Source organism: Mobula hypostoma, chromosome 31, assembly GCF_963921235.1.
Source record: "Mobula hypostoma chromosome 31, sMobHyp1.1, whole genome shotgun sequence".
Taxonomy (NCBI): Eukaryota; Metazoa; Chordata; class Chondrichthyes; order Myliobatiformes; family Myliobatidae; genus Mobula; species Mobula hypostoma.
The window spans coordinates 1,587,541-1,609,075 of record NC_086127.1 but is presented as its reverse complement, the minus strand read 5'-3'; the positions used below and the strand labels follow the sequence as shown (position 1 = coordinate 1,609,075).

General features: G+C 47.8%; 1 protein-coding gene across 1 annotated transcript in view; it reads right to left on the bottom strand.

The window, feature by feature from the left end:
* Positions 1-1,982: 1,982 nt before the first annotated feature.
* The window catches only part of LOC134339917 (uncharacterized), a 68,506-nt gene continuing 48,953 nt past the window's right edge, over positions 1,983-21,535 (bottom strand). Inside the window, exons 14-24 of the mRNA XM_063036704.1 lie at positions 21,212-21,369; positions 19,327-19,498; positions 19,154-19,219; positions 16,093-17,836; positions 11,840-11,926; positions 11,521-11,691; positions 10,454-10,624; positions 8,720-8,890; positions 7,096-7,266; positions 4,063-4,230; positions 1,983-2,331 (exon numbers count right to left, since the gene is read on the bottom strand). Coding sequence (XP_062892774.1) covers positions 2,244-2,331; positions 4,063-4,230; positions 7,096-7,266; positions 8,720-8,890; positions 10,454-10,624; positions 11,521-11,691; positions 11,840-11,926; positions 16,093-17,836; positions 19,154-19,219; positions 19,327-19,498; positions 21,212-21,369 — 3,167 coding nt within the window. The 3' untranslated portion in view covers positions 1,983-2,243. The remainder of the gene's footprint in view (positions 2,332-4,062; positions 4,231-7,095; positions 7,267-8,719; positions 8,891-10,453; positions 10,625-11,520; positions 11,692-11,839; positions 11,927-16,092; positions 17,837-19,153; positions 19,220-19,326; positions 19,499-21,211; positions 21,370-21,535) is intronic.

The following is a 21,535-nucleotide window of genomic DNA, read 5'->3' as shown; positions in this document are numbered from 1 at the left end:
CTTAACTGTGGACATTCCACCCACATCCACTACTTCGGCGGGCAGCCTGTTCCACACATTAAGGCTCTCTTAGTGAAGAAACTCCCCCCGCATTCTCCCCTCAATCATTTCACCTTTCACCCCTAACCCATGGCCTCCAGTCCTAGTCTCACGTAACTTCAGTGGAAAAAGACTGCCTGCAATTACCCCATCGATAACCCTCATAAGACTTCTGTTTTAATATCACCCGGTGCTCTCAGCTCTTCTAGCCGGTGATCTGTGTTACAGTTCTTTACTTCCGCCACACGATTGTTTTTCTTGTAAACAGGCTGGATTTGTTTTTATTTTCTTGTGACACTGATTTCTTTGGGTATCTCATCACAATCTTTCCACATTCGTTCGGGCTCTTGGACAAAAGAGGATAATCACACTCATTCTATTTCTGGTGTCCCCACAATCGATGGTCTCTCTTTTGTCTTTCTTATTATTTATTGTAATGCCTGTACTGTTTTGTGCACTTCAAGCAGGCCTGGGTAGGTCTGTAGTCCTAGTGTCGTTTTTGTGTTGCTTTACGCAGTTCGGTGTCGGTTTTGTATTGTTTCATGTAGCACCATGGCCCTGAGAAACATTGTCTCGTTTTTGCTGTGGACTGTACCAGCAGTTATGGTCGAAATGACAATAAAAAGTGACTTGGCTTGACCTGACTTGACTTGACTTAAGGACTCTTGTATTTGGAAGCTGTTTATTTATATTTGCTTTTGCAGTTTGTTCTTCACCGACCCTGCTTAGAGTTACTGTTCCATACATTTACTAAATATTCTCGCAGACTATATATATATATATATATATATATATATATATACACACACACACACAGGGAGAGAGAGAGAGAGAGAGAGAGAGAGAGAGAGAGAGAGAGAGAGAGACCTTAGGGTTGCATGTGGTGACGTGCAGGTATTCTGGCAATATTTTTTACTTTGAAATTTGAACTTCGAACTTTGAACACATTGGCTCAGTAAATAAATCGGGAATCCCCGGATCCCCTCCTCTCAATGCGAATCCAACACCAGTCAAGCCTCATATCGCTCTTCGAACAATGTGATACCTCCCAGTCCTGACTGCATGATCAAAAACATTGAGGCCGAATTCGGCCATTCAGCCCATCCGGTCTCTTCCGCCTTTCCATCGAGGCTGAGTTATTACACGTCTCAACATCATTCTCCTTCCCTGTCCTCATTACCTTTGTCGCTGTGATTAATAAAGAATCTATCAACCACAGCGTTAAATATGCCCAATGGCTTCGTCGCGCCCCCCCCCCCCCACCCCAACACACACACACACACACACAGCCGTCTGCGGCCTAAGTTAATTGCTTTCAACCTCATGTATTTTCCTCTTCAAACAAGCTGAAGGAACCATTTAATATTTTCTTCTCAAGTCACCAAGCGACCGATACGTCGGGTAGTGATAACCATTGATTCACGCGTTTTGCCGTCAAATCATTTAAAATAAAGACACGATATCGAGTACATCAATAATTAGAAAGCAATATCAGTTAATCGCTCAATTTCAATTACACACTATCTTTACTGAGCAGGCGATCGATGACGCGGGTGTACCGTGAGGCCCGCAAATCACAATTGGTCCTCCATTATGGACTTCCGATTGTAGGATTGCAGTTCAGAGTACAACACCTGTGCAAAAATCTGAGGCATATGTATTTGTAGCTCGGGTGCATAAGACCTTTGCACGGCAGTGTATTTGTCAAGGTGGAGCGGAGAGAGGGTTTGTAAATCTGGCGGGTGCAAAGGTTGTTGGGAACGACGAGGGTGCAGCGCCGCGGGAGGGGTTGGCGCGGGTGCAGGCATGCCCAGAACTGAGACACCAGATAAGCTCATTTGATGGCAACCCGTTGGTTTAATGATCAGTACAGAATGTCTCTCTGGTGCTTCCCGTCCCCTCCCCACTCTCCCTTCCCCCTTTCCCCAACCATGATTCCCGGGTCCCTGCCCCCTTCCCACTCCCAGTCCACAATAGAGACCCGTGTCAGAATCAGGTTTATCATCACTCACATGTGCCATGGATGATAATTTTGGCAGCAGTACAGTGTAATATCCGAGAGAAGTGATGGGGATCTGGTGGTGATTTCGGCTGGTGTGGCAGTTTGCAGGACTGTGAGCTGATATGTTGCACCACGCGGTCCTGGACTCAGGTCACGGGCATTCCATTAGACGGCGCGGTGTTATCTTTACATCTGCGTCCGTTCACACTGTTACTCGCAGTCCGGGTCTGGATTCCTCCAGCGTCTCCAGTTCCCTCTTCCCACTTGAACCGAGCTGATTCGCTCGCAGCCTGAAATAGTTTGACGAGTAAACAACAGAGCGTACAGATTGCACAATTGTATCAATAAATGGGACTGGGTGGGGAAGGTCAATATTGCAAAATAATTAGAAGAGCAGCCGCAAATAGACATTCCGTGGATTTGACAAGGTCGCACGTCGGTTGTCAGGGGGCAAGAACTAAAGCATTTTGAATTTCGGGAAACATGCGAGCATGAACTGAGAAGTTGTGGGGAACTACTAACGAAATAGTCAGGTATTCTTCCGGCCGCCGTGTAGCGACTGGTGTGAATCGACGGGATCAGAGTGCTCGCCCCAGCCACGGCAACGATTTCGAGTTTGCAAGAGTGAATACAGCTCAGAGGTGCGATGAACGGGAGGAACGGCGGCGGGATAGGTGAACCGTGCTGGGGATCTAAATGGCCACCAGCGCGGTTCGGACAAGCCGAGAACACGGGCTAATGTTTCACGGACAGGTTAGGATGATAAAGAGGAGGTGCCGACTTTGGGTCTGAAATAGAAAGACACTACGACCTGAATAGTAGCACACACAACATGCCGGAGGCACTCAGTAGGCCAGGCAGCGACTATGGAAAGGAGTAAGCAGTCGAGGAAGGGTCAGGACTTGATGCAGGGTCCCAGCCCGAAACGTCGACTGTTTACTCTTTTCCATAGATGCTGCCAGGCCTGCTGAGCTCCTCCAGTATTGTGTGTGTGTGTGTGTGTGTGTGTGTGTGTGTGTGTGTGTGTGTGTGCGTGCGTGTTGCCTGGATTTCACAAAATTCTCTTGTGTTTGTGAGGACCCGAATTGTGGCAGATTGCCGAACTTCATCCGAGAGCATGCCTTCGTGCACACAATGGCTGAAAGAAACTGTTCAGGTGCAGCTTCCTTACAGGAGGATCTCAGTACAGAAGCAACGAATTATTGCCACACCTGGACGTGCCCTTTGGGAAGCTGGTGAGGGGCTTTTCATACCCGTGTCTGTGGAAGGATTTCATGCCACGGGGTGTAAGGACCAGTTTGTGGAGTAATGACGTAGGAGGACAGGTTGAATCCATTGGCTCAATATTTGCACCAACATTATAGCAACGCAAAAGAGGCTAGCTACTGGGAGAATACTGCCGATGGTCGGGAATCCCATAACCAAAGTCCACAGCCTCAGGAATTAGAGTATGCAACTTAGAGAAACAAAGGCAATTGAGATCAGGAGACCTGTATTTACGTAGTGCAGATCGGGAAGCATTTACAGTGGGATGCAAAAGTTTGGGCACCCCGGTCAAAACTTCTGTTACTGTGAATAGCTAAGTGAGTAGAAGATGAACTGATCTCCAAAAGTCATAAAGTTAAAGGTGAAACATTCTCTTCAACATTTTAAGCAAGATTGGTGTATTATTTTTGTTTTGTACTATTTTAAAGTGAAAAAAAAGGAAAGGCGCATGATGCAAAAATTTGGGCATCCTAAAGAGATTTGAGCTTTCAAATAGCTTTTACCAGGTCTCAGGCCTTAATTAACTCGTTAGGGCTATGGTAAGTCGATGCGCTGATAGCGAGATGTCGTAGTGCCATGGAGATCAAGGGAAACCGGGAGAAACTGGGCTATCGAAGTGAATGATTGTCCATGATCGATCGGGCTACTCCTGTCCCTAAACTCTTTTGAGTCTACGTTACATATGGCTCGAAATAATACAACAGCCAATGATTTTTTTTTTAAATCTCAGATGAAGCATTAACACAAATACTCGCCTGATTCGCTGCAGCTTCGCTGAAGTCTGTATGAGGCGGTGGAGAGCGGGGACAGATCGGTCCGTTAAGCCGTTCGAGCCCAGGTCCAGGTATTTCAGAGAGTCGACTGTACCGAGGGCGGACGCGAGATGCTCAGTGCAGGAATCGGTGAGGCCGGCACCCCAGAGACTAAGGGTCAGAGAGAGAAAGAGAGAGAGAGAGGAGTAGAGGGATTGGTAGGGTCCTCTGATTTTGCTAATGGCGCCGACACGAGAAGTGCGGTGGACAGGTATCCCACGAGTCGCGAAGCACGGATCCGACTGTTCAATGCAGAGACTGTCTGTGGCACTTCGTGGCACTGAGTACCAACCCCAAGGCTTTCCCTTCTGGCTGCAGTGTTTATGTGCGTGAGTCTGCAAGCCCGATGTCGGTGTTGGCGAATTGGACCAGACGGAGGAGCAGAATTAGGCCGTGCGGTGCATGGGGTGCGCACCGCTGTTCCATCATGGCTAATTTATTATTCCTCTCGACCCCGTTCTCCCGCTTACTCCCCGTAATCGTTGACGCCTTTACTAATCAAGGACCTGTCAAACCTCGCTATAAACATATCCAATCACTTAAACCGTCCCTCCTCCCCCCCCCCCCCCACAACTCCACAGCTGTCTGCGGCAGAATTCCGCCTATTTGCCATCCACTTGCTTAAGGAAGTCCTCCCCTTCTATCCTGAGGCTGCGAACTCTCGTCCCCACTGTAGGAAATCTCTTATGCACGTTTATTCCATCTACTCTTTACAATATTCGATAGAGTTCAATGAGACGCAACACCCGCCCCCTCGCCACCACCGCTCCATTCTTCTAAAGCCCAGAGCCTACACGTCCAGAGCTCACAACCCTCCTCATAGGTTCACTCTTTCATTCCTGAAACTCTGGCTGTGAACCTCCTCCGGACTCTTTCCAATGCCAACGGTTTTCTTTGGTAAGGGACGCAAAACTGGCCACAGTGCTCCGAGCGTGGTCTGGCCAATGTCTGATAAAGCCTCAGCATTACATCTTCTTATATTCTAGTCCTCTCAAAATCAGACCATGACCATAAGATATAGGAGCAGAAGTAGCCCATCGAGTCTGCTCCGACATTCAGTCATGGGCTGATCCACTTCATCCACTCATCCTCACTCCCTTGCTTTTACCCCATACTCTTTGATGCCCTGGCTAATCAAGAACCTATCTACCTCTGCCTTAAATACACCCAATGGGTGCTAAATTTCCCTCTCTTTTGTCTCTCCTCCAGAGCATGGGAAATGCTGGTGAGCGGGAATTTATTCCCCATCCACAACCACTGTAGTGGAGATTGTGATCTCATATTCTTGAACACGTGTGGTCGCACTGGTGAAAGCTATTGGAGAACTGGCTCTACGATCTGGACTGATACCCGCCCGGTGACTATGGACTTGCCGGGTCTGTGGCCACCCTCGAGCTCCTAGAGAGGGGCAGGACGGTGAAGTGGACCTATCCGTTTGGTGTATTTGAGCAATTTCTCCAACAATTCTGGCAACGTAGATGGATACGGGATCCTACGAATCATTATACTGTGAGGTTACGGTGAGTTCAATTATGGAGCAATATGGAAACATAGAACATATCATGGAAAAACTACAGCACAATACAGGCCCTTCGGCCCACATTACTGTGTCGCATATGTACTTACTTTAGAAATTACTTAGAGGTACCCAAAGCCCTCTATTTTTCTAAGCTCCATGTACCTATCCAGGAGTCTGTTAAAAGACCCTATCGTATCTGCCTCCACCAGCGTCGCCGGCAGCCCATTCCACGCACTCACCAATCTCTGCGTAAAAAAAACCTTACCCCTGACATCTCAAGATCAGGGAACAAGATCAGTAAACGAGGCAAAGTGGATCTACCCAGCTGGTTACCATCCCGAAACTCCCAGAGAGAGGTAAGAAGGAAGGTGGAAAAACTGTTGGAGTGGTGAATTTGAGTAGTTTCTGATAGTTCTTCGGACTGAGTGAGAGAATGGCTCCGAAATACAGAGGCTTGGCGAAGCATTAGTCAGACCGCACTTGGGGCATTGTGAGGAGCCGCGGGGACCGAGGAAATACACGGTGACATAGGATAGAGTCCAGGAGGGGTTTACGAAAATGATCCTGGGAATGAAAGTGTTAACATCTGAGGAGCGTTTGTTGGTTGTAGGCCTGTGGCCGTCGGGGTTCAGCAGAATGAAGAAGCGGGTGTGGGGAGGGGGAAAACTAATTGAAATGGAGAATGGAATAGGAATAGAGTGAACGTGGAGAGGATGTTTCTGAAAGTGGCCCAGAGAGCAGTGCCTCAGAATAGGATGTCGTCCCTTTAGATGGGGCGGATTTCCTTCTGCCGGCGGTGATGCATCGGTGGCTTTCGTCGCCACAGACTGCTGTGGAGGTCAGGTATTTAATGCGGAGGTTGACGGTTCCTGGTTAGTAAGAGCGTCAGAGGTTTCAGGGGGAGGAAGGGGAATGGGGTTGAGAAGGATAATAAGTAAGCCACGGTGGAATGGCGGAGCAGACTGGATGGGCCGAATGGCCTACTTCCGCTTCTTTGTCTTATGGCCTGGGGTGATTGTTTCGGGGTGTCGGGAAGTCATACTCCATCGTGCACCAATCCCGCGGCTTACTCGTCTAGCCACTGTTTGTTTGTGTGGGTGTGCTTTTAGGTGAGTGGTGCATTTAAGTCGGGACGAAGGTGACCTCCGCGGATATTCCACCGCCTCTCGGATTCCAATGGCGCTGGGCGGTCAGATTGCACTCTACCCAGGCAGAGGGCTGGGCACAAAGGAGATCTGCTAGCATCTGCTAGCAACCACAGTGGCAACCAACAATCTGGGGGTGGGGGGGGGTTGGGAGGGGGCAGACTCGACGTAGGCAGCCATCGGCGCCCTACTTCGACACAACCGCGACACACTAGGTGAGAGGAACTAGTACCCGGGTGCAATATGTGTACCCAGTGCTTCGCGTCAGGCTGCCTGTTGAGTTGAGGCTTCATCTATCGGCGTCCGGCTTACCATAGATCCCGCATTTTGCATTCCGTCCCCTTCAGAGCCTCTGTCACCAGCTGCGCCGCTGAATCGCCCAGTTCATTGGCACCCAGGTTCAGTACTCTCAGTGAATGGTTTGCGGTGAGAGCGGAGGCGAGGTCGCCGGCGCAACAAGACGTGAGATTGATGTCCCATAGACTGATGAGATGATGCAAAGAAGAACAACGAATATATAAATGCAAACATTGCTGGATAAAAACTGGTTATAATATTTATTTTATGTATAGTATTGTTAAGTTGTATTAGTTGTTTATTTTTTATGTATTTAAATATTGTTTACTTAATTATTTTTGTATTGAAACAAAGAAACATAGAAAGCCTACAGCACAATACAGGTCCTTTAGCCCACAATGCTGTGTCGAACATGTCCTTACTTGAGAAATTACCTAGGGTTACCCATAGCCCTCTATTTTTCTAAACTTCATTTACCTATCCAGAAGTCTCTTAAAAGACACTTTTGTACCCGCCTCCACCACACTCGCCAGTAGCCCATTCCACGCACTCATCACTCTCTGCGTAAAACAAAAAAACATACCCCTGATATTTCTTCTGTGCATACTTCCAAGCACCTTAAAACTGTGCCCTCTCGTGTTAGCCATTTCAGCCCCGGGAAAAAGCCTCTGACTATCCACACGATCAATGCCTCTCATCATCTTATACACCTCTATCAGGTCACCTCTCATTCTCTGTCGCCTCGAGGAGAAAAGGCCGAGTTCATTCAACCTATTCTGATAAGGCATGCTCCCCAATCCAGGCAACATCGTTGTAAATCTCCTCTGCACCCTTTCTATAATTTCCACATACTTCCTGTAGTAAGGTGACCAGAACTGAGCACAGTACTCCAAGTGGGGTGTGAACAGGGTCCTATATAGCTGCAACATTACCTCTCTGCTCCTAAACTCAATCCCACGATTGATGAAGGCCAATGCACCGTATGCCTTCTTAATCACACAGTCAACCTGCGCAGCACCTTTGAGTGCCCTTGACTCTGATCCACCACACTGCCAAGATTCTGACTATTAAAACTATTAAGACCTCTCTGCTCCTAAACTCAATCCCGTGATTGATTAAGGCCAATGCTCCGTATGCTTTCTTAAACCCAGAGTCAATCTGTGGTAGCTTTGAGTGTCCTATGGACTCGGACCCCAAGATCCCTCTGATCCTCCACCCTGCCAAGAGTGTTACCATTAATACTATATACTATCGTCATATTTGACCTACCAAAATGAAGCACCTCACACTTATTTGGGTTGAACTCCATCTGCCACTTCTCAGCCTAGTTTTGCATCCTTTCGATGTTCCGCCGTAACCTCTGACAGCCCTCCACACTATCCACAACACCCCCAACTCGTATGTTTGAAGAATTTGTCAGTCTTTGTGTGTAGTTTGACTCTATTCAATTTCTTTGATCTACTGTTAATGCCTGTAAGACCATGATGCCATGGTGCTATGTACGTACTTCGATAATAAATTGATTTTGAACTTTAATGAACACTGTGTATCATAAATATGAAAATAAACTTCCCATGCTATTGAATAACCGCGGACGGACGATAATTACAGGCATAATATCGCGTTCTCTGCAACTTACTCCAGTGCTTGTAGTTTACAGTCCGGGTGCTTCAGAGCCGAAGCCAGAAATTTCATTCCGGGATCGCCCAGTTTATTAAAGCCGAGGTCCAGCTCCTTCAGGTAATAGTTTGCACTGAGGACGGAGGCGAGATCCTCGGCACAAGAAGCCGTGAGCCTATTATGATCCAGTCTGATCAACGAGAAATGAGGAAAAGGGAAATAGAAGAGACAAAAGACCAGTGTGTTCGGTACAGAGCCCCTGACTGTCATATAATGATCAACCCCAATAAGATCTATAAGATCGATTCACATCTAAAAAATATTTCACTAGGTTATGCGCAGGAACAATGCGGTCAGAATACAATAAGAAATACATTTATTGGATAATTTATTGGGTACACCTGCTCACCAACTTGTTTAAGCAAATGTCTGATCAACCAATCAGGTGGCAGCAACTGAATGCAGACAAAGATGTAGACAGGGTGGAGAGATTCGGTTGCTGTTCATACTAAACATCAGAATGAGGAAGAAATATGATCAAGGCGACTTTGACCGATGAGCTTTGGTGCGAGGCGGGCTGGTTTCTGTCTAATCCCCTGGGGTGTTCATGCACAGCCGTCTCTGGAGTTTACAGAGCTTGGCACGAAAAAAGAAAGCGTCCACTGACAGGTAGCCCTGTGGGCGAAACTCCTTGTTAACGAGATTCAGATGAGAATAACCAGATTGGTTCAAGCTGAGAGGAAAGAGACAGCAATACAAGTAGCCACCCGTTACAAAGGCGATGTACAGAAGAGCATACCTCAACGCATGACGCGTCGAAACTTGAAGAGAATGGGTGGCAACAACAGAAGACCACGAACATCAGCGGGAAGTTTATTTGGTACGGGACGTTCCTAATAAAGTGACCACTGAGTGTGTCAGTAACAGTAAGCTACTCTGCCTTGCTCGCCTGTTATGGAATTGGACAAGATGGAACAACATCTTTCAGATTCAATGATATTTCGAGATCTGTTCCCGGATCCAAGAATAGAATCTAACGAAGTTTGTTCTGACTGCAACAGTCCTCTGCAGCACGTCACCGGAGGGACTGTCAAAGGCCTCACGCCCCCTGACAGAAGGCATGTTTTCTTGTTTCAGTCGCAAAGGTGTAGCCTTTGCCGGGAACCCGTGACTCGGACATCTCCAGTGCTGGCGTCTTTTTTCAAGTTATCTCGTCACACCATGAGAATTTAAAATGCTGCAGTAAGGTCGCTTTTCAATCTTCTAAATGGAGGGGAGGACAGCCGCACTTCATTCCAAATGGAATGACTAACAGCCTGGTAGTGCGAAGGTTTTGACCACTTCTGGCATCTAGGGACATACCACTTGTTAAAGTCCGGTAACAATGACGAATTAAAATTGCCTTCAATTCTCCAGCAGGATCGTGCGCTCACTGAGGAAACGAATGCTATCTACGCCTGATCCTCCGCGCAAGCCGCCTTTTAACACCAAGACTTCGTACCCAACATTGTACTAATAATTTATTGGAGTGACTATTATCATTTGTTTCTCACTTCTATCATCTTTTAGTCCCGGTGCTTCCCCGGCAAGTATTGAGTTCCCATTTTCTGAAATCGCCAAATCTGCCAACCCCGTGTTTGATCGCCGATACTAAGTCGTCCATGTGAATTTTGGATATTTAGAACTCAAGTCCCGGTCAGCTATATGCCCCATCACTTCCAACCTAGAGGTCCCTTCAAAGCGTGGTACCTACCGCAGTTTCTTTATTTTACAACACGTGTTCCTCAGAGCCGCAGACAACAGCTTCACTCCACAATCCTCCAGACGATTTTCACCCAGGTCAAGCTCCGTCAGCGACCGATTCGCACTGAGAGCGGAAGAGAGTTCATCAGCGCAAGAAGCCGTGAGGTCCACGTCCCGCAATCTGGGGTGTGAGAGAGGGCGAGATGAGAAGCGTCGGATCGTAACAAAACCGGGGAGATTTATTTCACAGAAATTCTGTTTTTGCTCAGATTTTATTTTTATTATTATCGGCACGGTTGCTGTTCGCACAGTATGCGCAGTATCGAGTGTCCATCATCTGGTGTACCAGAAACATCCACAACAAATTCAGAATTTCAAAGTACATTTCGTATCAAAGTATGCACCTCTCCTAAGACAGGGCAACACACATCCAACGTGCAAAGGAGGACGAAGGAGTCGACAGGGTAGTTAGCGTAGTAGGTCGCAGAACGCTTTACAGGAGAGCCGACCTGCCAGTAAGGGGCGTGGGCTGCCTCTGGGTGCTTCGGTTTCCTCCCACAGTCGGTAGACGAATGGGTCATTGTAAATTGTCCAGTGATTTGGCTTGGATTAAATTGGGGGAATACTGGGGGTGGGGGCGGGGGCTGGCCTGCAGGACGGGAAGGGCCTATTCTGCCCTAAATCTCGATAAATAAATACACATCACGTAAATAGTATGGAATTAAACACATAATACACAGAACAATCACTCTTGAGGACCCTTGGAGCGTAGCTGAGCAAAGGGACCAGCAGGGCGGAGGTTGTAGTTTTCCGCGCAGTCGGCACACCCGGCTCCCGCTCCTAGCCTCCGAGTGACCAGTGAATTCTGTGATCTGCTGCATCACTGGAAAACGGGTAGCTCCAATATCCTTTTAGCGTACAACGTTTACAAACATTTTTACTCCGCTCCGTATTCCCTGCCGTACACCGTAACCCGGTCGAACAGAGTGCAGCGAAGATGCTCCGAAAGGCGGTGATAGAACCGGAGGGGATCTCGGGCTGAGGAACGAAAAATCTGAACCGCTGCATGTTACTTACAGCAGTTTACGTATCTGGCAGGCCGGGTTCCTTAAAGCCGCGAAAAGTAATTTCACTCCTGAATCTTGCAACCTGTTCTCACCCAGGTCCAGCTCCACCAATGAGCGGTTTGTTTCGAGAGCGGAGGTGAGATCCTCGGCGCAGGATTGCGTGAGACCATTATCGTTCAGGCTGGAAATCACAGCGAGAAATAAGAAGGGCGATGTGCAGACGCGACACAGTGAAGCACTCCCCAGTGTGCACTGTGAAACCGATTATTGATCACGCTAACATCTGATATCAAGTGTTCAGGCTTAATGGCCCACAATACAGTACCTACCATAGTTTCTTTATTTTACACTCCGAATTCCGCAGAGCCGCAGACACCAGTTTCATTCCCGAATCTCCGATTGCATTGTTCCCCAGTCTAAATCAAAACAGAGAAACAGACTGATTGACATCATGCACTGATATCAATTGTCCACCTTCAAGACACCTGTCGGGCCGAGACCCTTCCCCAGGTTCGGATCACCGAGATCTTTCACCCGGACTGTGTCCCCGAGAGCCTTCTTCTGGACTGGATCGCCCTTCACCGATAAAGACAGAAATGCATCAGTCATGAGCAGACTTGATGGGCCGAATGACTTCATCATGCTCCTATTGTCGTGTGGTCTTATCTGCTTGACTATCCATTTGAGTCCCGAGGAAGGGTAACAGCCCGGAAAATTGACTGTTGGTTCCTTTTCACAGATGCTGCCTGACAATAGACAATAGACAATAGGTGCAGGAGTAGGCCATTCAGCCCGTCGAGCCAGCGCCATCATTCACTCTGATCATGGCTGATCATCCACAATCAGTACCCTTTTCCTGCCTTCTCCCCATATCCCTTCACGCTGTTATCTTTAAGAGCTCTATCTAACTCTTTTTTGAAAGAATCCAGAGAATTGGCCTCCACTGCCTTCTGAGGCAGAGCATTCCACAGATCCACAACCCTCTGTGTGAAAAAGTTTTTCCTGTACTCCGTTCTAAATTGTCTACCCCTTATTCTTAAACTGTGGCCTTCGGTTCTGGACTTCCCCAACATCGGGAACATGTTTCCTGCCTCTAGCGTGTCCAATCCCTTAATAAATTTATGTTTCAATCAGATCCCCTCTCATCCTTCTAAATTCCAGTGTATACAAGCCCAGTCGCTCCAATCTTTCAACATATGACAGTCCCGCCATCCCGGGAATTAACCTTGTGAACCTGCGCTGCACTCCCTCAATAGCAAGAATGTCCTTCCTCAAACTTGGAGACCAAAACTGTACACAATATTCCAGGTGTGGTCTCACCAGGGCCCTGTACAACTGCAGAAGGACCTCTTTGCTCCTATACTCAATTATCCTTGTTATAAAGGCCAGCATGTCATTAGCTTTCTTCACTGCCTGCTGTACCTACATGCTTACTTTCAGTGACTGATGAACAAGGACAGCTAGACCTCGTTGTACTTCCCCTTTTCGTATCTTGACATCATTCAGATAGTAATCTTCCTTCCTGTTCTTGCCTCGAAAGTGGATAAACTCACATGTATCCACATTAAACTGCATCTGCCATGCATCAGCCCACTCGCCCACCCTGTCCAAGTCACCCTGCATTCTCATAACATCCTCCTCACATTTCACACTGCCACCCAGCTTCGTGTCATCTGCAAATTTGCTAATGTACTTTTAATCCCTTCATATAAATCATTAATGTATATTGTAAATAGCTTCGGTCCCAGCATCGAGCCTTGCAGTATCCCACTATTCACTGCCTGCCATTCTGAAAAGGACCCATTAATCCCTACTCTTTGTTTCCTGTCTGCCAACCAATTCTCTGTCCATGTCAGTACCCTACCCCCAATACCATATGTTCTAATTTTGCACACTAACCTCCTATGTGGGACCTTACCAAAGGCTTTCTGAAAGTCCAGGTACACTACATCCACTGGCTTTCCCAAGTCCATTTTCATAGTTACATTCTCAAAAAATTCCAGAAGATTAGTCAAGCATGACGTCCCCTTCGTAAATCCATGCTGACTCGGACCTATCCTGCCACTGCTATCCAAATATGCCGCTATTACATCTTTTATAATTGATTCCAGTATCTTCCCCACCACTGATGTCAGACAAACTGGGGTACAATTGCCTGTTTTCTTTCTCCCTCCTTTCTTAAAATGTCGGATAACATTAGCTACCCTCCAATCCGCAGGCACTGATCCTGAATCTATAAAACATTGGAAAATCATTACCAATCCGTCCAGGATTTCTAGAGCCACCTCCTTAAGTACCCTGGGATGCCGACCATCAGGCCCTGGGGATTTATATGGCTGATCGCCGAGTTCCTCCAGCATTTCGTGCCTGTTCCTTCGGATAAGTTGCTTGACCAGCATCATTATCGCCTTGATATCTGCTGCACCCTAACTACACATTTAAGGGCATAAGCAATTATTTTATCATTCCATGTTCTCTGTACGTGACTGGAAATTATTTCATACCTTCAATAATTATGGCAAAACAGCCCTCTGGGTGTGTTCTCCATGGGGTGGTGAGATGGGGGTGGGAGATCGACGTCGTGATGTGGCTTCGCTCTATAAGGCACTCCCCTTTATAGAACCCTAGAGCAGTACAGCACAGAAACAGGCCTTTCGGCCCCTTTAGTCTGTGCCAAACCATTATTATGCCCAGCCCCATCGATCTGCACCAGGACCATAGCCCTCCCAACACCTCCTATCCAAACTTTTCTTAAATGTCGACATCAAACTCGCGTTCACCAATTCCGCTGACAGCTCGTTCTACATCCTTGCCATCCTGTGAAGGTTGTGAGGAATTTTTACCACATACTGTATTACCATTGAGCATTTCTCCTTTCACCCTTAGCCCATGACCTCCTGCTCTAGTCCTACACAACCTCAGCGGGAAAATCCTCGCCATTTTATATGCTTCCATCACTTTGTTCCCTCATTCCCCTCTGATCCAGGGAAGAAGGCCTGACCTACTCAACCTTTCCCGATAATCAAATCGACAAATCCCGACCATTTTTTTTCCCTGTATTCCAACACCAGGCACTCGCGCGCGACTTTGGAAGACCTTTGGCAGGTCGGCCAGCATCTACGGAAGAGAGTAAACAGTCGACGTTTCGGGTTGAGTCTTTTCATCAGGCATTTCAAAGAGGTAAGGCCATTAGACAGCAGGGGCAAAACAAGGCCATTTTGAACCATCGCGTCGGCTCCGCTAATCTGATTTATTATCTCCCTGAACCCCATTCTCGTGCCTTCACCCCGTAACCTTTGACGTCATTACTTATCAACTTCCGCTTTAAGTGTACCCAATGACTTGGCCTCCACAGTTGTGTGTCGAAATAAATTCCATAGAACCACACCATCTGGCTAAGATAATCCCTCCTCATCTCCTTTCTAAAAAGGGCCATCCTTCTATTCTGAGTCTGTGTCCCTTGGTACCAGCCTGGCCCACTAGAGGAACCATCATCTCCCTGCGTACTTAAAAGCCGTGCGTGACAAAATGCTAATCTCCAGTAGGTCTTTCCGTCCGGCAGCGAAACAATTCGTTCACTGCCGGCGCCTGTATCACAAGATGTCTCCAATGCTGTTAACGAAATAGACCCCTGATAGAGGAAGTCCAACTTCTCTCAACACCTTCAGGAATTGTTCATTGATTACTTTTAGCAACGTGCCTCATCTCCTCCCTACAGGGTAACACAGAAACATCTGAACGTAGAAAACCTACATCACAATACAGGCCCTTCGGCCCACTATGCTATGCCGAACGTGTGGTTCTTTTAGAAATTACTTAGGCCTTACCCATAGCCCTCTATTTGTCTAAGCTCCATGTACCTATCCGAGAGTCCCTTAAAATACCCCATTGTATCCGCCTTCACCATAGACTATTCCACGCTGTCACCACGTTCTGTGTCAAAATCTTAGCACTGACATCTCCTCTGTACCTACTTCCAAGTACTTTAAAACTGTGCCCCCTCGTGTTAGCCATTTCAGCCCTGGGGAAAAAGCCTCTGACTAACCACACGATCAATGCCTCTCATTATCTTGTACACCGCTATCAGGTCACCTCCCATCCTCCGTCGCTCCAAGGAGAAAAGGCCATGTTCACTCAGTCAATACTCATAAGGCATGCTCCCCAATCCAGGCAACATCCTTGTGAATCTCCTCTGCAAACTTTCTATCGTATCCACATCCTTCCTGTAGTGAGCTGACCAGAACTGAGCACAGTACTCCAAGTCGGGTCTAACAGGGTCCTATAACATTACCATTCTGCTCCAAAGCTCAGTTCCAGGGTTGATAAAGTCAATACATCTTATGCCTTCTTTACCGCACAGTCACCCTGCCCTGCAGCTTTGAGTGTCCTACGGACTCGGATCCCAGGATCCCTCTGATACTCCACACTGCCAAGAATCTTACCATTGGTCCTATATTCTGCCATCAAATTTGACCTACCAAAATGAACCACCTCACACTTATCTGGGTTGAACTCCATCTGCCAACTGAAACTTTCCAGGTGACGAAAAGAAGAAATTAACATTAAAGCTAAATGCGCTCACCCCAGTCCGCTGCATTTGTGCAGAACGGGTCCCAGTCTTTGTAGTTTTTCATCCTGCATGAAGCAGCCCGTGAGATCGAGATGATTTACTGCATCACAAAGCCCGATGACGTGAGCCAGGACCGCGCTGTCAATGGCGGTCAGTCGCAGTCCACTGAACGAGAGTGCTTCCGCCGATCCCAGCGTGGCGTCAGCCAGCCCGCGATTCTGGGCTTCGAACAGGCAGTGTAATATGTTCAGGAGCCGCCTTTTACCACTGTGACACACTGCGCTGCCAAGCTGACTTTCATGCGCCTCTCTCACCCAGTCAATCACTTGCCGGGCTGTTTCATCAGGAAAAGGACCCAGAAATTCTTCGAAGGTGCAAGCCGTCTCTGGCGACGTAAGCCCGGCACAGAACCGGAGAAATAAGTCAAATCGCCCGTCCGTGGCGCAATGGGATTCCGTGAGGAGATTCCCGATGTCCGAGCGGCATGAGGTCAGGAATTGCGCGAGGGCTGCCACAAATTCCTGGATGGTGAGGTGAGGGAATGCGTACGTCGCGCTGTGGGCAGACTCCCGTATCCCCAAGAGTTCCGTCGGGAACCTGGACGGGAATTGAAACGGCTGCAGATCGTACTCGATCAAGTCTCCATCCGTAAACATTATCTTCCTCTCGGACACGCCTGCGAAGGCCATCCGACCAACTCTCAGCAAGACATCCCGGAGATTTTCAGTCTCACACTTGTGGTTTTTCAGGATGTTGTAAATATAGTGGGAATATAGCTGGGTGATGGTCTTGGGAACTCGCTGTGGGTCCCTGTCTCCTTGCGTGAAAAGGGGACCCAGAGCTTCGGCAAGGATTCCGCAGTAAGAGGGGTTGTGGGTCATGGTGTACAGTATCTCGTTCCCTTCCACGTGTTTGAAAATTGATGCTGCCGTCATCTTATCTTCAAATACACGGTAGAAATATTCCTTCCATTCCTCACCAACAGTTCCTATGATTTCAGCCCAGGCACAAATATCCATCTTTTCCAAGAAATGTAACGTAGTGGGACGGGTGGTCACCAGCACTGAACATCCTGGGAGCAGCTTGTGCTGGACTAAACTGTAGACAATGTCGGATACTTTGCAACGCATTTCGGGATCAGTGCACCGACCCTGAGTTCCTGCGCCTGTCGCGCTGTTAGCAAAATATGTTATGTCCTGGAATTCATCTAAACCATCAAATATAAACAGCAATCCCTCTGGGTTCTTCCAGATCTCTCCCAGGATATTCCTGATATAAGGATGCTGATATAAAATCAGTTCCCTGAGGTTTATTCGACAGTTAATGGTGTTCAAATGCAGGAATTTGAAATAGAAGACAAATTGGAATTGTTGACCTACTTTCCCCGTGGCCCAGTCGTGAACAATCCTTTGCACCATTGTTGTCTTCCCGATCCCCGCGACCCCGGTCACTGCTGCCGAACTCCCTGATTTGGATTTACTCCGGGAGAAGACATTCTGCAACAATTGATCCGTCCGCATTTTCCCCAGCTCACCACGCAGATGCTTCTCCCTCCACACCTCATGCTCCCGGCCTTTTGCCAGCAGCTCATGCTCCGCAAGCCTCCGGTCTCCGACAGCAGCAATGACCGTGAGCTCGGCGTGCCGATCGTCCAGCTGGGAAAACTTCTGCGTCTCCCTCAACGGGAACACGTTCACTGTCAGTGCTTCACCTTCTGCTCGCAGAGCCTCTCTGTGTTTGCGTTGAACATCTCCAACTGAGTTAAGCAAAAAAAAAAACAGAAACATTGTCAGAACCATCGTAATTTTTGGAAGTTTACCACATTCTTACCCATTCTTATGGGTAAATGAAACTTCGCTCCATTTTACCACCGTCCACCAGCCCTGTTACAGCGATCGGCGTTGAAACGCACAGGAAAGTATTGCCAGCAATATTACGTCACTCCCCTACGTTCTACTTCCCTCCCCCACGTGACCTTCCCTCGCACTTTAATGTCGATACTCTATTGCTGCGCAGAACTCCTTTGTTTCCCAATTTTTCACTTTCACATTTGCCACGTAACTGCCTGTTCTCTGCCATGCAGTGAACTCGGGATTTCGCCATTACCCTCATCTTGCGCCAATACTACCTCCCCTTTATGGATTCCGGAGGATACTAATTTCAAAACATCCGGCTGGCCTTTTTTTTTTACACATTTTCCCGCTACTGTTCGCATTCCGCCCACGCCGAGGCGTGTCTGAAACGAGCGCAACCAACTTGACGCTTGAGGATCGAGCATGTTGACTCGCTCTTTGCCGAATCTTGTATATCAATCGCGCTGCTGGCCGCGATGGTCTGATCACTGTGTGGGCACCTGAGATGGATCATTGTAGCGGCTGCTACAAATTTGCTGTGGGTATTTGGTATGGTGAACGAAGACAGTGGAGATCGCGAGGTCAGGAATGCTTGAATCATTTGGGCAGCCCAGCGGATGGACACTTACAATCAAACTTACAAACATAACCTGCAGGGAAACCGGGCCCTGCGGCCCATCGAGTACATGCCGACTATGAAACAACGTGTTTTAAATCGTTGCAACTTTGCACCTTTAATTAGCCTCAGATTCCCAACCACTGTGTAAAACCTTCAACAAATCGGCCGCACTCTCCAAGCGAGCGGGTAACAGTGACCCGTGAACCAACCAACCCACTAGACTTTGGGATATCAAGAGGAAACCGGAGCAACTGAGGGGATCCCCAAAAGTTCACAGCCAGAAGGGACGAATACCCCGTTCATTTTGCGCGCGGCCGGGATAGAACCCGGATACCGAGAGCTCCGAGGCCTCAGCTCTACCCCTTTAACTACCCCCAAAGTAATTAAAGGTGTACACCTCAAAGCGGTGTAATACCTTGCAAGAATCTCGGCTGTGGTCTGCCCCTATTTTCCTCCACACGACTCATCGTCCACGTACATTAACTGCGCTGTCCCTTTTCTATTTCTGTTCCGTGCCAGGGTGCTACTCGTAATCTGTCACGGGATCTCTTACCAAAACAGATGCCCGCTTATTGCTAATCGATATTGGTTCATTACTTACATGTCAAATCACTGGAAATTTCGGAGAAACCTCGAGCGAGCTGGAGGTCATGACTCGGAACAAAACCTGTTGAAATTATTTAGATGTTAAGAATTCAAATCGGTGCACTCTCATCGTCAACTACGCAGTGTTGGATCGTAAAAAATATATTCGATCTGTGGACATGATCTCACCAGGTTGCTGAATCTCCTTAAGAATCTCGTCCAGATTCGGAACTCCAGTCCGCATTTTCAGGAATGTATCCCACATCGCCCTCCGGGCCCGGCAGCCTTTCTCCGTCACCAGGTTCAGCAAGAGTTTGGAACTGTGCGCCCGCTCTCCCTTGTCGGCGAGCTCGGTGATTGCCTTTGAAAGGCGGAGGAACAGAGAGACAGAGAGAATGAGAAGATAATAACTTGCTCTATATCCGGCTTCTACTGTTTTGAACACAGAAAACAGCCACTAGGTCTTGCGCCGATCCTGTCTGAACATGCGATGAGTCAATGAGATGACTGAAATCCATTCCCACAAATTAGGCCGACATTCCGAAATGTCAGATGAAAATAATCTTACTAACAGAGTGACTGGGAGGAACCTTCAGTGTGCACACAGTGGCCACTGTATTAGTTGATCAGCTAATTATGCGGCCGCAACCCCTTGCACAAAAGCATGGAGACCGGGTCAAGAAGTTTAGTTGTTGTTCAGACCAAACAAAAGAATGGGGAAGAAATGGGACCTGTGTTATTGTGATCAAGGAATACAGTATTTTCTGGTGCCAGACGGGGAGTTTTGAGCATATTAGAAATTGCTCATTTGTTTGGATCTTCAGGCACAGCAGTGTCTAAAGTTTACAGAGAATAGTACGATTCATCATCGTCATCATCATCATCATCATCATAATAGCTATAACAACAACAACAATCATCATCATCATCATCATCATCATCATCAAAGATCCAGCGAGCGCAGCTCTGTTGGCGAACATGTCTTGTTATTGAGACGGGTCGGAGGGGAATAGCTAATTTATTCTACTTTGGCAGGAAGGCGACAGTAACTCAAATAACTCTGCAGTACAGCAGTTCTGCGCAGAAGAACATCTCGGAATACTGGAGCCACTCCAGCATTGTAGTGGATAGGCTACAGCCGCGGAAGACCACACCTGGTTTCATTTCTGCACCTAACAAAGTGACAACTGAGTGTCTGATCTGAGACTTTTCTCCTCCTTGACCTTTTATCCTTGGAGTGACAGAGGGTGAGAGGTGACTTGATAGAGGTGTATAAGATGATGAGAGGCATTGATCGTGTGGATAGCCAAAGGGTTTTTTTCCCCCTCAGGGCTGAAGTGGCTAACACGAGAGGGCATAGTTTTAATATGCTTGGAAGTAGGTACAGAGGGGACGTCCGGGGTATGTTTTTCACACCGAGTGGTGGGTGCGTGGAGTGGTAGAGGCGGGTATGATAGTGTTATTTTAAGAAACTTTCAGATAGGTATATGGAGCTTAGTAAAACAGAGGGCTGTGCGTTAGGGTAGTTCTAGGCAGTTGCTAGTTTAGGTTACATTGTTGGCACCATATTGTGGGCCGAAGGGCCTGTACTGTTGGGTAGATTTCTATGATCTACATTCTTCTTTCTGTGACAACGGGTAGTCCAGCGGAAACTGCCTTAGTCGCCATCGGCGACTCTGCCCAATGTGACAGCCGGTGACAGACGGACGATGGTTCTCGGCTGTGCCTGGTAGGACAGCAGCGAAATACCGAAAATAGGACGACTTTGTTGCTGAAGTCCGATTAATGTGGTGGCGGGTGACTGGCCGGCCAAGTGATACATTGGCTTCCGTTTAATCTCTTGCTCCTTCCTCCTAAGGCATCATTCGCAGATTTCGGGACCCACTGGCATTTAACCGGTCTTGATTAGGGCCAACACTTATCTTAATAAACAACTGAAAATCCGGGTTGGTATGTTAGTTGAAAATTGTCCTCGGTGTGTCTATCACTGCATGACCCTTATTCTAAGCTCTGATATCCCGTCAGTCGCGTGTTTATGAAGGAATCAAACTTACACGTACCCCGTCCGACTCACCTGAATTTCCCGCCCACTGAACTCCGTCTCGTTCGTTAATGCCAAGATGACGTCGTGCACCGCTCCTTCCAAGCACTCTGCCAGCCTGTCCCGGTAGAAGATGGTTAACTGGAGAAGTTTGAAATCATCCACGGACTCACTGATCGCGGAGCTCGAACCTGTAGGCAATAGACTCAATTCAATATTGAATTTTCACCTTTCGCTCAGCAGAGCCACCGCGACCACGTGACCAAACACCACCTCAAACCCCGCAAGTAACTTCTGGGCTACATTCTGCTGTTGCGTGGACTCAGACTTTTTTAAGACATAACCAGACGTGACAAA